The sequence below is a fragment of the Oryzias latipes genome, chromosome 5, assembly GCF_053564925.1.
Source record: "Oryzias latipes strain Hd-rR chromosome 5, Olatipes_Hd-rR_3.1".
In the NCBI taxonomy this organism is placed as follows: Eukaryota; Metazoa; Chordata; class Actinopteri; order Beloniformes; family Adrianichthyidae; genus Oryzias; species Oryzias latipes.
Genome location: NC_136241.1, coordinates 16,064,455 through 16,080,191, shown reverse-complemented (window position 1 = coordinate 16,080,191; position 15,737 = coordinate 16,064,455). Strand labels below are relative to the sequence as shown.

At 37.4% G+C, this 15,737-nt stretch overlaps 1 protein-coding gene across 4 annotated transcripts in view; it reads left to right on the top strand.

The window, feature by feature from the left end:
- slc12a5a (solute carrier family 12 member 5a) overlaps positions 1-15,737 on the top strand; it is a 146,796-nt gene that overhangs the window by 46,303 nt on the left and 84,756 nt on the right. For 2 of the 4 annotated variants that reach the window (XM_078947198.1, XM_023954950.2), the window contains exon 1: positions 6,745-7,257. The exons of the other annotated variants lie outside the window; for them this stretch is intronic. In XM_078947198.1, the coding sequence (XP_078803324.1) occupies positions 7,203-7,257 (55 nt within the window). In that variant the 5' untranslated portion in view covers positions 6,745-7,202. Of the gene's footprint in view, positions 1-6,744; positions 7,258-15,737 lie in introns of those variants that run through there. 4 annotated transcript variants of the gene reach the window in all.

Here is a 15,737-nt window from a genome sequence, read left to right as displayed (position 1 = left end):
TGGTCATTTCAGGTATAGAAACTGGTCATTTCTGATGCACGAATCGCATTCATTGTGAACACAAATTAAGAGAACTGGACCAAGTGGGTATGACATCAACCATAAACAATGACTTGTTTCCAGTTCCAACAAAATGAAGTCAATTCAGTTTTCTGTGACACGACCGTCGCCATGTTGGAACTAGGCATTGTCAGTAAGCTGAGTCACTGATTTGTCCGTGTCGGTCTGAGTCTACATTTGTATGGAAACTACTCTCTCCAGGCAGGAGTAAGCATCATAGAAGGCCACACCCCTTCCGCTGAAAATGGGCTCGGGAGAATCTGTCAAAAGCTTCAAATGTGAGACCACATACTTTCATTGAGGCATCTGATTTGCTAGTTTATAATTTGAGTAACTTGCACTACAGAAAAATATAATTTAAAAAAAGAATCAGCAAGAACATGTTAAGGTAGCACAGAAAGAATGGTTATTTTGAAAACTACAATGACTGAATAATAGATGTGTATTTCTCAATAGAAGTCTCTTGGATTTTGGCTTCTCGTGGCCATCGGGTACTTCCTGTTAAGAACATGAGGGGGGAGGTGTCACTCAGTTCAGTTCTCATTTACAGTCAGTGGTCTACCCTGAGTCAAGGAGAGTCGACCCAGGGACCATAAATAGGACCCAGTGGCTCCCTGCTTGACACTCAGCATTATGGGGTAAGATTGGGGGAGTTAAAGCACCAAATAGCTGTGACTGCAGCTCACTGTTCCCCAGGGAAGGGTCAAATGCAGAGAACTAGTTCCGCACTCCCAGGTGAGTGACAACTACTAGAACTTACATTTTTTTCTTTTTTAACCACTTTATTTTATCCTCGAGAAAGCCTTTTGAACAAAGAGATAAAATGTCTCTTATTAAAAAAGATGAACCAAGTCCACTTGACTGCTTTTTTAACATACTTTAATACTGTAAATATGTGTTTATTTTCGGTGTAAAATCTGACTTTTAACATGTAAATCAAAAATAATCTCTTGCACCTCGAGTCTTTAAGGAATTGCAACATTTAGAACGTTAGGTTTTTAATCAAATTTAGTTGCACATGGTGGCAGTGGTGGGGGGATTTATTATTCTTATCATCTCTTGCTGAAATGAGCTTCAGTCTCATCCTAGGTGGTTATCTGCAGTCATCTGGGCCTCAAACTGAATAATGTGCAGTAGTTCGTTTTTCTATTTTCTAGTTTTTAATCCATAAAAAATAGTTAAAAGAAAAACCTGGAATAAATATCGTAATGCACTGTGAAAAAAACCTTGTCGTTGCTTTAAGTTTGATGGAAGCTTAACAAAGCTACCAGACTTTAGCATTCATTTACCAACACAATCGCTGTCCCCACTTCTAACATGTCCAGTAGATCTCTTTCTGGCTCTCTTGCATTTATCTCCAAATTATCAAACATGAGCGGTTGCTCTGATGTATTCCTTCATGATCCTATCAATCTTTGTCACTCCAAAAGAGAACCTCAACGTCTTCATCTCAGCCACCTTCAGCTCTGCCTCTTTATTTCTCAAAGCCACTCTCTCTAATCCAACAACATGGCTGCTCTGACCACAGTGGTCTCCACTTCTCCTTTCATTCTTGCTGGCACTCTTTTGCCACCGGAAGCCTTCCTCCACTTGTTCCAACCTGCATGCATACACCTCTTAACCTTTTGCCCACACTATCTGTAGCTCTGGATTGTTGATTCTCAGTATTTTTAGTCCCACACCTTCTCCTCCTGTGGTCCCTGTCAGATTTTCTCCCATTTGCAATGGAGCGCAGAAAATCCTGCTTACTGCGTATCTGAGTTATTTGGAGAGCTCACAGTCTTTCTTCCATGCTGAGGAGAGACGGACCAAAGCCAGAGTAGTTTATCTGATTGCTGCTTTTTTTCTTTTTTCATAATCTTGTTGACAAAACCAAGCTGCATTTCATAAAGCTTTGTGGAAGGGTGGGGCATTAACAATTGAAAAAAAAAGTATGGTCTGAGCGTGGATAAAGATCTTATTGCATTAATGTCTCTGGGGGCCGTCTTTACTAATCGTAGAAATCTCGTTTTTTTTATTTAAACCATGTGTCTGTGCAGGGTCAGTACTTTATTTTTCAATTTATAAAATCAACCTCTGCTCCCTGATCTGCTTCATTTTTTTTTATCCCTTTATGATCCTTGTTCATTTCATATTTAAATGGAAATCTGAACTTTTGGAAGTTTTTACTGGATGTAATATCTGAGTTGCTCTGCCTCGTTTTTATTGTCTTTTGAATTTTTAAGCTAGTGTGAAGCTTTGTCTAGAACTTTGCTAATAGACAGTGTTTGCAATATTACTTTAAATTAGTAATTAGTAAAAGTAGTCATATTTGCTTACCACTCGTTCAAAAAAGTAACTGAGTTAGTATCTGAATTGCTCTATTATAAAATTACCTACTTGCCAGGAAAAACAACTATTTGTGTTACTGTAAAAGAAAAACCATCTACATGCAAAATATTTATTTTTCTTATCATTTTTCATTTCAACTAAAGTGAGAGAAATAAACATTTACTTGCATATAACCTTAATTATTTATTGTGTTGTGGTAAGTGTTTTGTTCACAACAAATGTAAACATTTTAACAGCTTAAAGTGTGTTTTTAGTGCAAATCAAACACTTACTTATTTTCTGGCCGTCAATGAAAATTTGAAAAGAATGTGCATGTACACTCTACATGCTTTTACTTGCGTTTGACTGCAATTCATTTAAGTTTGTGCTTTTATCTTCATCTATTAAATGTCAATTTTCCATCAGGCTGCTTTGGACGCACCTTTTCTATAACTTCTTTGAACTGTTTGTGTGTGGGATGAGGGCCCTGGCTTGTGTGTAAAAATGCATTGGTTCCAATCGGCTACCGTGAAAGATTGCACTGCCCTCTGCCAATCACAATTGCTAATTCTGTAGTTAGCCCGCCCAGTTTCCCCTTCTAACAGGAAGAGACATTTTAGCACAAGATTGGCCAGAATTGTGTTTGGTTTGCATTTTTTAATTAACCCTTTAACACCTGAGCTCTTGCTCCAGTAGCCACATTATTTCATCTACCGTAACTCTTCAACTGTGTACACAATTGAAGTAATTCCTGTGGATTCTGAAAGGGAAAAAAGCAGCTTTGCGCTGATTTACAAGACATTACAGTGATGAAGAGCTGATGCAAGCGACGTAAATCATCTGATTTTATCACAAAGATTGAGAAAGCTTCAAATTGATCATGTAAACGGTCCAGGCGTTACTGTATGCCGAAGAACGTGTGTTATTTCGGTCTCACTGGTGACATCTATGAGTCTATGATCACAGAGTTTAATATTCAGTAACAGTAATGACATAGAAAGGAAACTCTGTGTTTTTTAAACAGTTTTATAACAAACATTCCCAGAAAACCATAGCAATCAAATGAGCTTGCAGTGATACCCTAGAAAATTAAAATTCAAAGCCCTTTTTGAGAACAACTCTCTCAAAGGTGATTAGTTGTTACAAGGAGCACTGCAAAAATGTTACAGAGGAACAAAAGGTCATGCTTGAATGCCAGCTCAGGCACATGTAATCAGACACAGATAACGAAAACAACTTCAGAAAAATATGACTCATGCATCTACAGTAATAAAATGCTCATACTCCACTGTCAGTATCTCTCACCTTTCTGCCTACTCTTCTTATTTAAACACTGCTAAAACATCTAGTCACTTAGAAACAGTATTTTCCATTTGTGTTTCTTTTTTTTCATGTTGACTGCAACACTTCTATGCTTTTGGAAGATACAGAGGCTGTTTTAGTTTGTATTCAAAGCACTCACTCTCATTGTAATGGATGCTGGTTGAACTGCACCTTCCATCTAGACTCCAAGTATTTCCTTTGGGCATTCTCCCACTGTTAGAAGGGCTACTACTAATCTGATTGTTGGGGAGATACTGATGGGTTGTCATCAAGCCACACGGCTTAAGAATTAAAATGACTTTTAGATGGCGGAGTGAGTCAGCAGTGAGAACTTACTATAATATAAAATTTGCTTCATTTCCTTGATGCTAAACTAAATAAAGAAAATTGTTTAAGTTCCCTCTACCCTGTAGTTGTAACTACGGTAAAATAAGCTCTGACAGATTAACAAGAGTTTCCCCTTTAGTATCCTATGTTTTCAGAATTTACAACCTCTGCTTTCATATGTGACATGAAGCCAAAGATACATTTATATGTGGAGGTCAGTGTCTATTCATTACAGCTTTCAGTAGTATGTCAGCCTTTTTGCAGCCTTGCCAAAATGCTTCAAATAGACGTTTCTGACTGTTACTCTCTATAGGAAAGGAAGAAATACTTCCCAATGCTATTCTAGCCAATTGAAATACATGCATTACAATACGCCACCTTTTCCTCATAGTCAAGTCTATAATAACCTTTCCAAAGTTTATCAGCTCTAAAATTGAGTTTTTCATAGGTTTTCTGTTTTAAATTTGCTTTTTTTTATATCAAAGAGTGTTTTCAGCTTTTTCCTTCTGTGAAATATAAAGTTGCAGCACCATCCGGTCCCTTAGCTCCTGCAAGTCAGTTCATGTGGGCCACTTTTCTTGCATAGTCCCTTTTCCAGCTGCCCTGATTATAACTATGCCAGTATTGTTTACCTGAAATTTGACAGAGCTATACAAAATGAACCCGCTCACTGTTGCATCAGTGAACTTTGAGATGTAGCATTTTCATTTGGTTTTAAAGCATGTTAAATAGTTTTCTTGTGTTTGTTCTTGTTATAGTTTCTATGGAGATCATTCTCATCATGTTGTTGGTTTCAATGGGTCACAGTCCACAGAGATTCAGCTCTAGAACTCCATTTTCTCAAGAGGCTTTGCTACAAGATCAGTGTTGTGTAACAAGATGTCACATTTGTCATGAATATAAAACCAAGATTTATAGTTAGCCTGGCTCAGTGCCTTCCTTGAGTTTCCTTTAATCAATAAATGTTGCTGAGATTTGGCACTCTGAGGACTAATGTCATCTTGTTTGGGGATAAATAAACCTAATCTTTAATCATTTAGCACAGCAAATATACAATTATTGTGGTTGCTCTCTTCGTATCTGTTTCATTCTTCTGCCTCCTCACACATTTTTTACCAACCGTTTCATTTGGTGCAGCAAATGTGAAAGTCTGACTTGTGTCTGTCATGGACGATGGATGGATGTATGAACACTTTTTACGTGCCATATCTGTAATCCTAAAATTATTATTATTATTTTTTGGTGAGAAATGACAGATACTACAATCATGTAATAAGGGGAAGTCATGTTTACCTTTAAAGCGCAGTTGAGAAAGTACTCAAAGCTTTGTCAGGTCATAACCCAATATTATAACTCCCCAAGCCAAAAGTATCAACATTGAATTAATAACTATTGTTTTCTACAAACGGAGAAAAAGTTTAGTTGTGTTAGCGTCCGCATGTACATTTTTAATCTTTATATATTTTCATTTTAGCCACATAATCAGACAATGCCAAATGGTCCAATCATCCAAATCAACAAATATTTTAGCTCTCCTATTTATTCCAAACAAAAATACATTTTGACTATGATCAGGGGACTTGTTTCATGATTGTTTTTACGTCATGCCACGTTTTTGTAGTCAACTTCACTTAGCGTTTTATTGTTATGCATACAATTTTAACTAATTGTCTACTCACTATCTGCTTAAATTTAAACAGTTTGGACTTTATTATTTAAAATTTGCCATTGATGTGGAAGTGAGGTCACACTCTTGAAAAAATGACTTTGTTATATGAACCGACCAGTCAGAGTACACAGCATGCTGAATAGTTGTGCTGTGCCAACTCAAAGTTTTCTTACCCCGAGTACCATAATTCAATTTGCAGGTTTTTTTTTTCTTCCACGATCTAAGTACTGCTGAACAAAGAAAGAAAACACAAAGATCCGTGTATAATAACATCTCTAAGCTTCGAGGTATTGGCTCTTTGTCGTGGTTAGTCGTATCTTAAAAAAAATGCTGTGCATGCAGTTACATTTTCACATCTTCTCTGTTTATTTAAATGTCTTTTCAACATCAGCTGCACCCACAGCTATAGCCCAGATTAATTGCGTTTATAGAATCATTGCTCATGAAACACACTGAACGACACACGTTGTGTCCTCGTGCTACACACATCTTTGCTCCTGGGTACATGGTGTACCATATCAAAAATGAATCAAAATGAGTCTGGTCTAGAAGTAAGGCTGCAATGCTGTTGCACTGCTGCCTTAAAGCATGCACGTCTCCTCTGTAGTAATGTTTTATCAATGTTATTCTGTGGATCGAACTAGAAAATTACTGCAATAAGAAAGCAAACCCGACCACTTGCTGATGTGCTCTGATGTTGCGCATCTCAACACAAAACTCTGTCTTTTTTCACAACTACATGTGTCTGAGGTTGGTATGATTTTTTGTATTTATTCTCTTACAACAAAGATTGAGTCTGTTTGCACTGATATTAAAGAAGAAAATCCAGCAGGTATTGAAAATCAGACAAAGGACCAAGCCAGAGAAGGAATGCCATGTGCTTGCTTTTACAACCACTCAAACCACCTTTCCTCAGTCACCTCTGTGTCTGAGGCTTTGATGAGAAAAGAGAAGCACAGAGAGGTATAAGACAAAAAGATAGGGAGTGAATTGGACAACTGCCCGAATATGGAACAGCGTAGGCATTTATAATGACTGAGCAACATCATCGAAGCAAGGCAGATTGAGTGTTTTGCATTCAGTGACAGTAAGAAAGACAAATAAGGAGTTGCAGAGACAAAAAAATTGGCAAAGAAGGAGAACAAGTGTGCAGCTTTCAGGCGTTCCATCATCCAAAAAAACTCTTGCAGCTTCCCCTCTTCCCTCCTCCTTTTGGAGAGAGAGCAACAGAGAGAGTCACGCTTACAAGCTAGAGAAGAGACGTCAAGAGGAGGATCCGAAGAGCAGGGAAAAAATCCTTCCCTCCTTTCCGCTGCCTCTCTTCGTTGCGTCCTACAGGCAGCAAGGAGCGAAGAGGAGTGAGGAGGATCCGGCTGGCCTTTTTTTTTTCTTCCTGCAACGCTTCTCTGCTATTTCTGCGGCTCTATCACAGTGCGGCCAACGCAGGGAGAGCCGCAGAGAGCTCGATCAGTGACATCGCTCCGCAGCAGAAAAGTAGCATAGACAAGCTGGGATGCTTAACAACCTGACGGACGCAGAAGAGGGGGACGGGGGAGCGCAGAGCCAGGGTGAGTGATGCGATGTGTCATGCGGTCACTCAAACACATGAGCGAGACGCATAAATAGAGGGCTTCGCTGGGTGATGCATGGCATACAGGCGGAATGCTGTGCCTGCCCACGCAAAAGCATGAAAGAAGACTAAATATACTGTACGTAGCAGCAAAAAGCACACACATGAACACACACAGCGTAGGTTTAAGCACACAAGAAGACTGCAGCAAAGCTCATTGGTGTGTGAGTTTAACATAATACAGTGGTTGGCCTGTTTGCCTGCTGCTTCTACTGCAAGGCTGTTGTGACAGGAATAGTAATGTGCTCATGCTATACGATGGGTTGTGAGCATAAGGGTATTACAGCGTTGTCCAGTGCATGCACACATTCCCACTAATACACACATGTCAATAAGTAAAATTGCATGTGTGCTTAAGGACTAGCGACACAGCCATCTAATGCCCCCTCTGTTCTTCATGGTTGAAAGAAATATTCCTGCCACATATGGCACTCCGGACTGTGGTACGGGCAGTTACGCATACACACATGCTCTGCCCGCACACACGCGCACGGCTACTCACATTTACTGAAACCGAGTCACTGTCGCTGCTAATCCCATCGCCCCCAGCTGTCAAAATCAGCCCTCTGTCCAATCCCTGTCGCTCACCCCACTCTTCAGTCTCTGCAGGCAACCAGGAGAAAGACTTCAGGATGCTGCTTTGTGCTGAGCTCTCTTTTGTGTGACACTAGACAGCACGTACCATCTCAGCCCAAGTGAACATTGAACCTGTTGTTGTAGAAAAACACAGGATTTTGTAAAAGATAACTGAATCAAAGTTATAGTGAAAGTCTAGGTTAAAGCCAGGCCAAATAACTGGCTCAATTTTCTAAAAATAGGAACAATTGTGCAGTTATTAGTAAGAGCGTCAATGGAGACACCTCCTTATGTGCAGAGAAATCTTTAACAAGGAACAGACAGCATATTTCTCTGTGTTCCCTCTCATTGCCCTCTTTTTAAGCTCTGCTCTCCACATTTGTGTCTCACTTTTTCTTCGCCCTCACTCTTCATTTCCCACCAGTGTGTTGTCATCCCAGGGCTCATAGGAATGCACAGCAAAGATGGGTAGAAGCTGAGAAAACAATCACTTTGCTGCTTTACCTACATGCAAAGGCTTAATGATAAAAATAGACCAGCTTTCAGGACATGAATATTTAACTTAATGCTACTGTCTTTGCGTGTGTGTGTGTATGTATTTGTATTAGGGCTGTGTGTGCATGTGTGTTTCAATTGCTAATGGCCTCTTCAGCTATGTATAGATGTCAGAATCTTTAACTCTCCTGTCTGTCCCCGGACATTCAACTCTGAGCTGAAACCTTCGCATGAAACTTGTATAAAGCCAAAAGTGGATGAGTCAAAAAGTGGATTAGCGTCCCCAGCCACCTCCTCCCAACACCTAACTCTAGTCATGTCTTCTGTCACTCTCTCCCTATCTCTCTCTTTTTGTCACTCTGCAGTTGCAGCATATCTCAGAATAGTTCCTCTTTCATACACTGACACAAACACCAACCTCTTCATCCCCCTCACTAGCTGTGCAGCAACCTGAATTACTCTGTTTAGTCATCAGTACCATGCAGGACAGCAGAGGTTGTCACTGTCCACTGGTTTCGTATGCTGAAAGAGTGCCCCCATCCTCCCCCTCTCTCTTTCAGTCTGCTGAGCACTGTCCAAGGTGCTGATTTACAGCCTTCATTACATGGCTGGATTACAGCTTGGGAGAGTTACTCAGATCATTGAGTTTTTGTGTTTTTGCATGGACAGGGTAGTGGTTGTTTTTTTTTTAATTTTAAAGTTGTGCAATGCAAATCACAGTATTAAGACAAAATTCATGTTTGTTTTCTTCCAATTTTGAAGCTGGAAGAAATTGGAAAATTAAAAAACTGGGGATTGCGACAAAGAGCTAAAAGAAAAAAATTATGTGGTTTGCTTTATTTTTGTAGATGAAAATTATAGTTATGATTTAATTAAGTACAAATATTTTAATTTTTAATTGTAAAAAGAAGTAAAGAAGTTTGGCTTTTTTATTACAAACCCTGTCAAATAGTTTAACATTTTTTTTCCAAAATAAAAAAAATATATATATTTGTTTAGTTGTAATCTAAAAACAGCTTACAACTTTTTTGATGGATTTGATGATGAAAACAACCATTAGAACAATCTATTAAACAGCCTCCTCTCTGCAGCCAGTCCGTACTCCCGGACTGGACCGTGAATGGGGTGGTAATGATGTTTTAGATAAGGCTGACTGCAAAATACTGCAAAAAGCTCCCCGGGGCCCTCTCCCAGAGAAGCAGTTGTTGTGTGTGCTCAATGTTATTATTCTCTGTCCACACTCTCTGCAGATTGTCTGCTATGAATGGAAAGAGAGGAGAAGCAGACTGCTGGCTAATACAGAACCACAGGCACTTGTTACTCAGAGAGGTGGCTCCATTGCCAAACATAAAAACAAAGCATTTTCATTGGCTCTTTGCTGAAGTGGAAGATGTCCACATGAAAAGACCTTTGTCCCACTGGTCCACAAGAGGGCCCTTTATAGGGCTAATTTAAGGCTGTTGCCATGTAAACCAAGTTACTTGCATATAATGTACATTTTCTTGAGTTCAGCGTCTTTAAAAACAAATGGCTCCATATTGCTCGAAAATAATAAATATATAAAATAACTTGTTGATAGTAACGATTATAACTGAGCTTTCTTTCTCCATTTGTCCTTTTTTTAATTTCATTACTCTATCTCATCTATCTATCTGCACATCTAGATGTAATGACGGGAGATAGTCATAAAAAAAAAAGGTGCAATGACACATTTAACTCCGTTATACCTGACTTTATTTCCTACTACATAAAAATATTTGTAAATGTTTTTTCCCGTTAAAAGTGATGCAGAATTATAAGAGTGTTGCAATTATTCGACTTAATTGATGAATTGATCAATTGTATCAATCCCCAACTTAATGCGTCTGGAAGGATTGATTGTGGAAGTGAAACGTTTTGCACCATTTGTGTGTTTTCTTTTCCTTCAACCAGATTGATCTGTCTGAGGCATGTTGTTAATCGATTTCAACCTATACTCTTTTGAAATTGTTTAAAAATAAAATGAATAAATAAATAGCAACAAATCAATTATATAAATATTGAAAAATACCATTTGGATTGAGGTATAAGGTTTATTTTACTATAATGTAAAAATGATCAAGTGCCATTACAGCGGACAACACACATGTGATGCAGCAAAATATGATCAAGCCATTATTACAGTCCAATGTGTGGAACTCTTTGAATTTAGCAGACACATGTGACCATACAGTGTGGTAGAATGTTCTAGTAATGTTCCATTTTCAAAGAGTGGGTTAAACTTTAGTAAAAAGTTCAACTAAATTTGGGGTGAGTTGTATCAGCAACCACAGATTATGAAATGAATCGAATCGTTGTTACACCACTAATCAATTAAGTAGAGTCCTGGATTTAATGATACGTTGTAAATTAGCGACATTGAATAGGTCAGCAAACATTTTTTTTACATTTTTATCTGCTACAGTGGTATAGCACTTAGTCATGGGTCTTCATGAAATAAACTGGATGGATTTAGTTTTAGCGCTTAAAAAGCAGAAGAATAGAATCAATGTTGAAGGACTATCCTGCCTAAAGCTCAGTGTTGACTCATACTTATATAGTTCAAAGCTCAGATAAAAGAATGGATAAATGAGGGCATATGCACACATGCACCTACTGGCACAAAACTAATTTGTCTCCTTTCATAAAAGTATAGTTTAAGCCTTAAACGTCATGCAGATAAGCCGACTCCCCTGAATTTATGGTGAATTGCTGTTGCATCAGGATAATTATATGCTCAGAATAATAACAGCAAAAACATAAATGGTGTATAACATCATATTATACAGATTGAAGCTAATGACCCAATGACTAATCAAAAAAATTATATGTACCTGGACTTAAGAGAATTGAATCGTCCCCCTAACCAGACAGTGGCCCAAAATGGATATAGTCTTTTGTTTCATGAAACTACCGGTAATAATCTTGCTTCAAGGCATCTACTGTTCAATCTTTGTGTGTGTTAAGTTGAACTTAAGGTTGTGACTTTACTCACAAGCCTTATTTAAATAAATGTAAATTGCTATCTCAATTTTTTTAGAATGCCATAAAAAAAGCTGTAGAGTTGTGTTTTTTTGTTTTTTTTTAAGAAAATAGAATGCCTCTTTAAATCCAAATCAATCAGCTTACATTAATACATTTCTTCATTTCTGGCTTTGTACATAAAGGGAAGAAATAAAATACAAATACATGAAATAAAAGAAAGTCATTGACTTGTAACAAATTTCTTGACATTTTAAAAACATATATTTTTACATTTAGTAATTGTCTGACATGAAAACACTAATGCTTAAATGCACACTATTAAACTATATGCACTCCAATTATTGTATAGGCAACAGGAGATTTGTATCAATATTTTTTAAGATGTATTCTTTTTTAATTACTTGTAGATTTCTGGTTGGCATGTTGGGTAGGAATGAAGGAAGTCTTAACTGGACCCATTATTTATCAGTACTTTTGTGCTTGCTATTGAAGAGAGCCTCGTCCTTGAGGAGTCTTTTAGTTTGCAGCTCAGTTGATGATACTCTTACCAGATGAACTTACCAGTGTCAAGAGGAAACAGAGCCAGAAAATAAAAGGAAAATAATTTGGGGGATTTTTAGCTAGTTTGAAATTTGAGACCAGCTTTGCAACTGTTAAACCACTGCACAGCAACCAGGGGCTTACATTAAAACTGCTGTCTGTTGATACAAAATAAAAGCAAAATAACTGCTGTTGCTCCATGACAGTGTACATGTGGTGCAAATCAGAGGCTGGCTTAGCTCCATTTTCTCAAGCTGTTTTCATTTGGCTCAAGAGAGGCAAAATAACCAAGTAGGTAATGTGGATTGCCATGGTTACGGTCTGGGCAGCTGGAAATCTTCCATATATTTTTTAAATACTCAGCTTTTATGTTGAGGTTACCCATGACAAACACAATTCAGCTCATACTGTTACTTGTTCGTTTATTCAAGTCATTGACTCCTGTGATCCGTTCAGTTTCAATATTAACATATTTAGAGTCAGTAAGGGAATTTCCTTGGTCATTTGCATATTGAAAAGCTTGATGAGATGTTTCTCTCTTTGCATGGTCACGCTTTGACGGTGTTATACTTCGGTGACTGTCAATCCGAGAAAGGCTGCTGCATTTCCATGTTTCATTTGCCCTTGAAACCACTGGAACAAGTCTATTTTTCAATCCCTTTTACTGCAGTATTCTTTATTTCCCATGCATGATCATGAAGCGCTGAGATTCTGTGTTTGTGTGAATTTCCATATTATTGTGTCTTACAATAAGACAAAAGTGGTGCTGTTGGTTTTGTTGGACGTTAGGATGTTTCTAGAGTAGTTCTACTAAAACAATTTCTAGCAACGCAAACTTAAAGTTTGTATTTGTTTGGCTTTCATTGGAGTTACTAACAAGGTACTTGAGTACAGCAGCAGAATCATATTTTCAATGAAATCTTGAGTGCACAGATGCAAAAACTGGTTATGTAATCTGGGTTTAGAAAGTTGAGGGAAAGTTTTCATAGGGTAATAAATAATGCAGTGTTGTGAAAAAAGTTGATCATCTTTTAAAGGCAAACAGGGAATTCAAATTATTTTGTCCATTCTTCCGTGCATGCTGTGAAATTTTAACATCTGCTCTAATTTTCCTAAATCTTTTTGTGTGATATTTACTTTACTCTCTCAAACAACTGAGACTGTATTTTTTAAGGACTTTGCACCACAGACCACTCGAATTATTAAACCTTTCCCTTTCATTCTAAAAATACCAGCTGGTAGTTAGTTAAGTCAACAAATTTGTTCTTAACAAACACGAATAAGTTGGGTGCTAATACATATACGCTAATACACATACGTTAACTTGCACAATCTAAGTAAACAACCAAAAAAAAGGCAGTTTTTACCCTTTAAAAGTAAGTAAATCATATATGCCAATTAAAATTGTTTCTTCTTTTGAAGACTTTTCTCTCTGGAGTTTTGGCTTCAGTAACAGATTCTACTTAAGGGTTTGGGCATTGGCAAAAAAACACATATATATTGGAAATTTAAGTGAAAATTCTTGTAATGGTCAAAAGAAATTAAAAATATTTGAATTATAAATGTAAAATTACATTTAACCAAAAAAATCCTACATTAGTCAAAGAAAAGTAAACAATTTAAACATGATCTTTTTCTAATATTGAGCATTTTGACACTTTTGCAATGATTTTGTTCAGCAGCAAAACAAAAATCCCCAGAGTTTTTCTGTTTAGTCTAAGCCAGGGGAAAACACTGAGCCATCACTCTTTTCACAATCTAGCCTTTTTTGGCTTGTTTTGTTTGGTCATTTTCCATCATTGATCTGGAGCTGGCAGACCCATCCTTTGCCTGGATTGTTTGTGTTTTCTAATTGAGGTAAACCCTTATTAATCCTGCAAACTTGACTGAAAGGCAGTTTTGATATTTCTGTTAGATCATGTTAAGTTAAATTACAATACAACTTCTTTGTTGTTGTTGTTTTTGTTAAATATCTCTATCTACCCAGAGCAAAAAAGGAGCAGGTGTTACCAAAAGCTTAGAACTTACTTTTCCTTTTGCCTTCAATTTGCAGGAACTGCTGTTCACAACATTCAAAAATATATAGCCACCCTCTTCTATGTACGTATATAGTAAAGGGTTAAATTGCCCCACAGCTCCAAGTGACGGGTGAATGTATAAGGCCATTACTGGATTACGGCAATTATGACTGGGGCCTAAAGAGCAACACTGTTATTTGGACATTCTAAATGGCAGGGCATCAGTGGAGTTGTTTGGGAAAATAGTCATTCTTTACTGAAAGAGGACAGCTTCTCTCCTTTTTTCTTGAACAAACTGTACACAGCTAATCCCATGACACACTAACACACGAATGCACAAAACGAGGTGATTATATACCATCAACTAAATAGTCCAATTGAACAGTCTAGTTTTCTGCAGATTTCCCTGTAGCAGAAGTCCTTTCCCCCAGACTTTCCTGTCACTGTTTGATTGTTAGGGGTCAAACAAATGACAAACAGGAGTTAAGGAGGTACGCGTGCAAACTTTGATATGTTGACGAAATTATGGTTTGTTCTGATGTTATTTTTAAATGCCATATGGTATTGCTTCCTGCTATATCTCTGGTGCATTTTTCCAAAAGAGGAGCTGTAACGAAAATGTGTGGCCGGCAACAATAAAAAATGATTTCATGTCACTTGACATGAAATCATCAATTAATTCTATCTATCTATATTTATATTTCTGGCTCAGCTTTGATTGTTATTGTTGTCAAAGGTAGCACAGAACTGCTCACACCCCTCTCTTTTTCCCTACATTATTCACTCTTTGCCTTTTAGCTCACCACATAAACCATGGCCGGATAAGTGTATGTACAGATGTTGTATAATCTCACAATAAAACATTTATGTCTGAATGCATTTTATACTCCATTTCCTTAAGTATAGTGTTTGCCTTTGGTTAAGTCGACCACCGAGCTTGTAGGGCTACAGCACCTCTTACTCTTCTGCATCCATCGCTCTCTTTCTCTCTTGCAACAGCTTAGCTGACATGTCTGCGTATCTCTGTCATATTTTTGTCTGTAGCTGATGCAACTATTCGAATAGCATTTGCTATTTTGCAAAAGCGTTAGGCGCCCATCCACATTCTCAGCAAATGCAAATAAACAATCAGACCCCTCTGCAGGCAGTGAAGAGCTGCGCCTCTTGCCCGACATCCTATCTCAGCCCTCAATAGAATCCCATTTAGCTTTTATGAAATATGAAATAGAGGAACTTAACTGGAGAGCTATAAAATAGATGTAATGTGTGCCTGCTGAAAGCTTTCACAGTGGGATGTCAGTGTTCGGTGTTTTGCATTCAGCGATATTTGATGCTGAAAAGTTTAATTTTTCTTTTCCTTTTGTCCTTAAGGTCAAAATGCAACTTGTGCATAAATGTTCACATTTATATTTTCTTCCTTTTATTAAATTATTCATAACAACGTCTATCTGTAGTTTTTCTATACAGGATAACTAATAATTATTTACAGAAAGTTTGTATTTAGGATTTCTGTCTAAGCAGTTTTGCAATATTATTCTTAGCTTAAATATTTTTTGGAAGCATTGTTAGTCATTGTCTACTCAGAACTGATCAAATTTGAACTTTTATATTTTGGTTTTGCTTTTCTTTTTAAGATGCATACACTTCATCGTGTATTACAGTATAAAAATGTATTAATATTAACATTAATTCATGTAGTACCGTTCAACCTGGAAAGCTGGTAACATTTTTTATATCCTGTTTTTTTTAATCAAATATTTCACAATCAAATTTTCAGTTTTTTCAG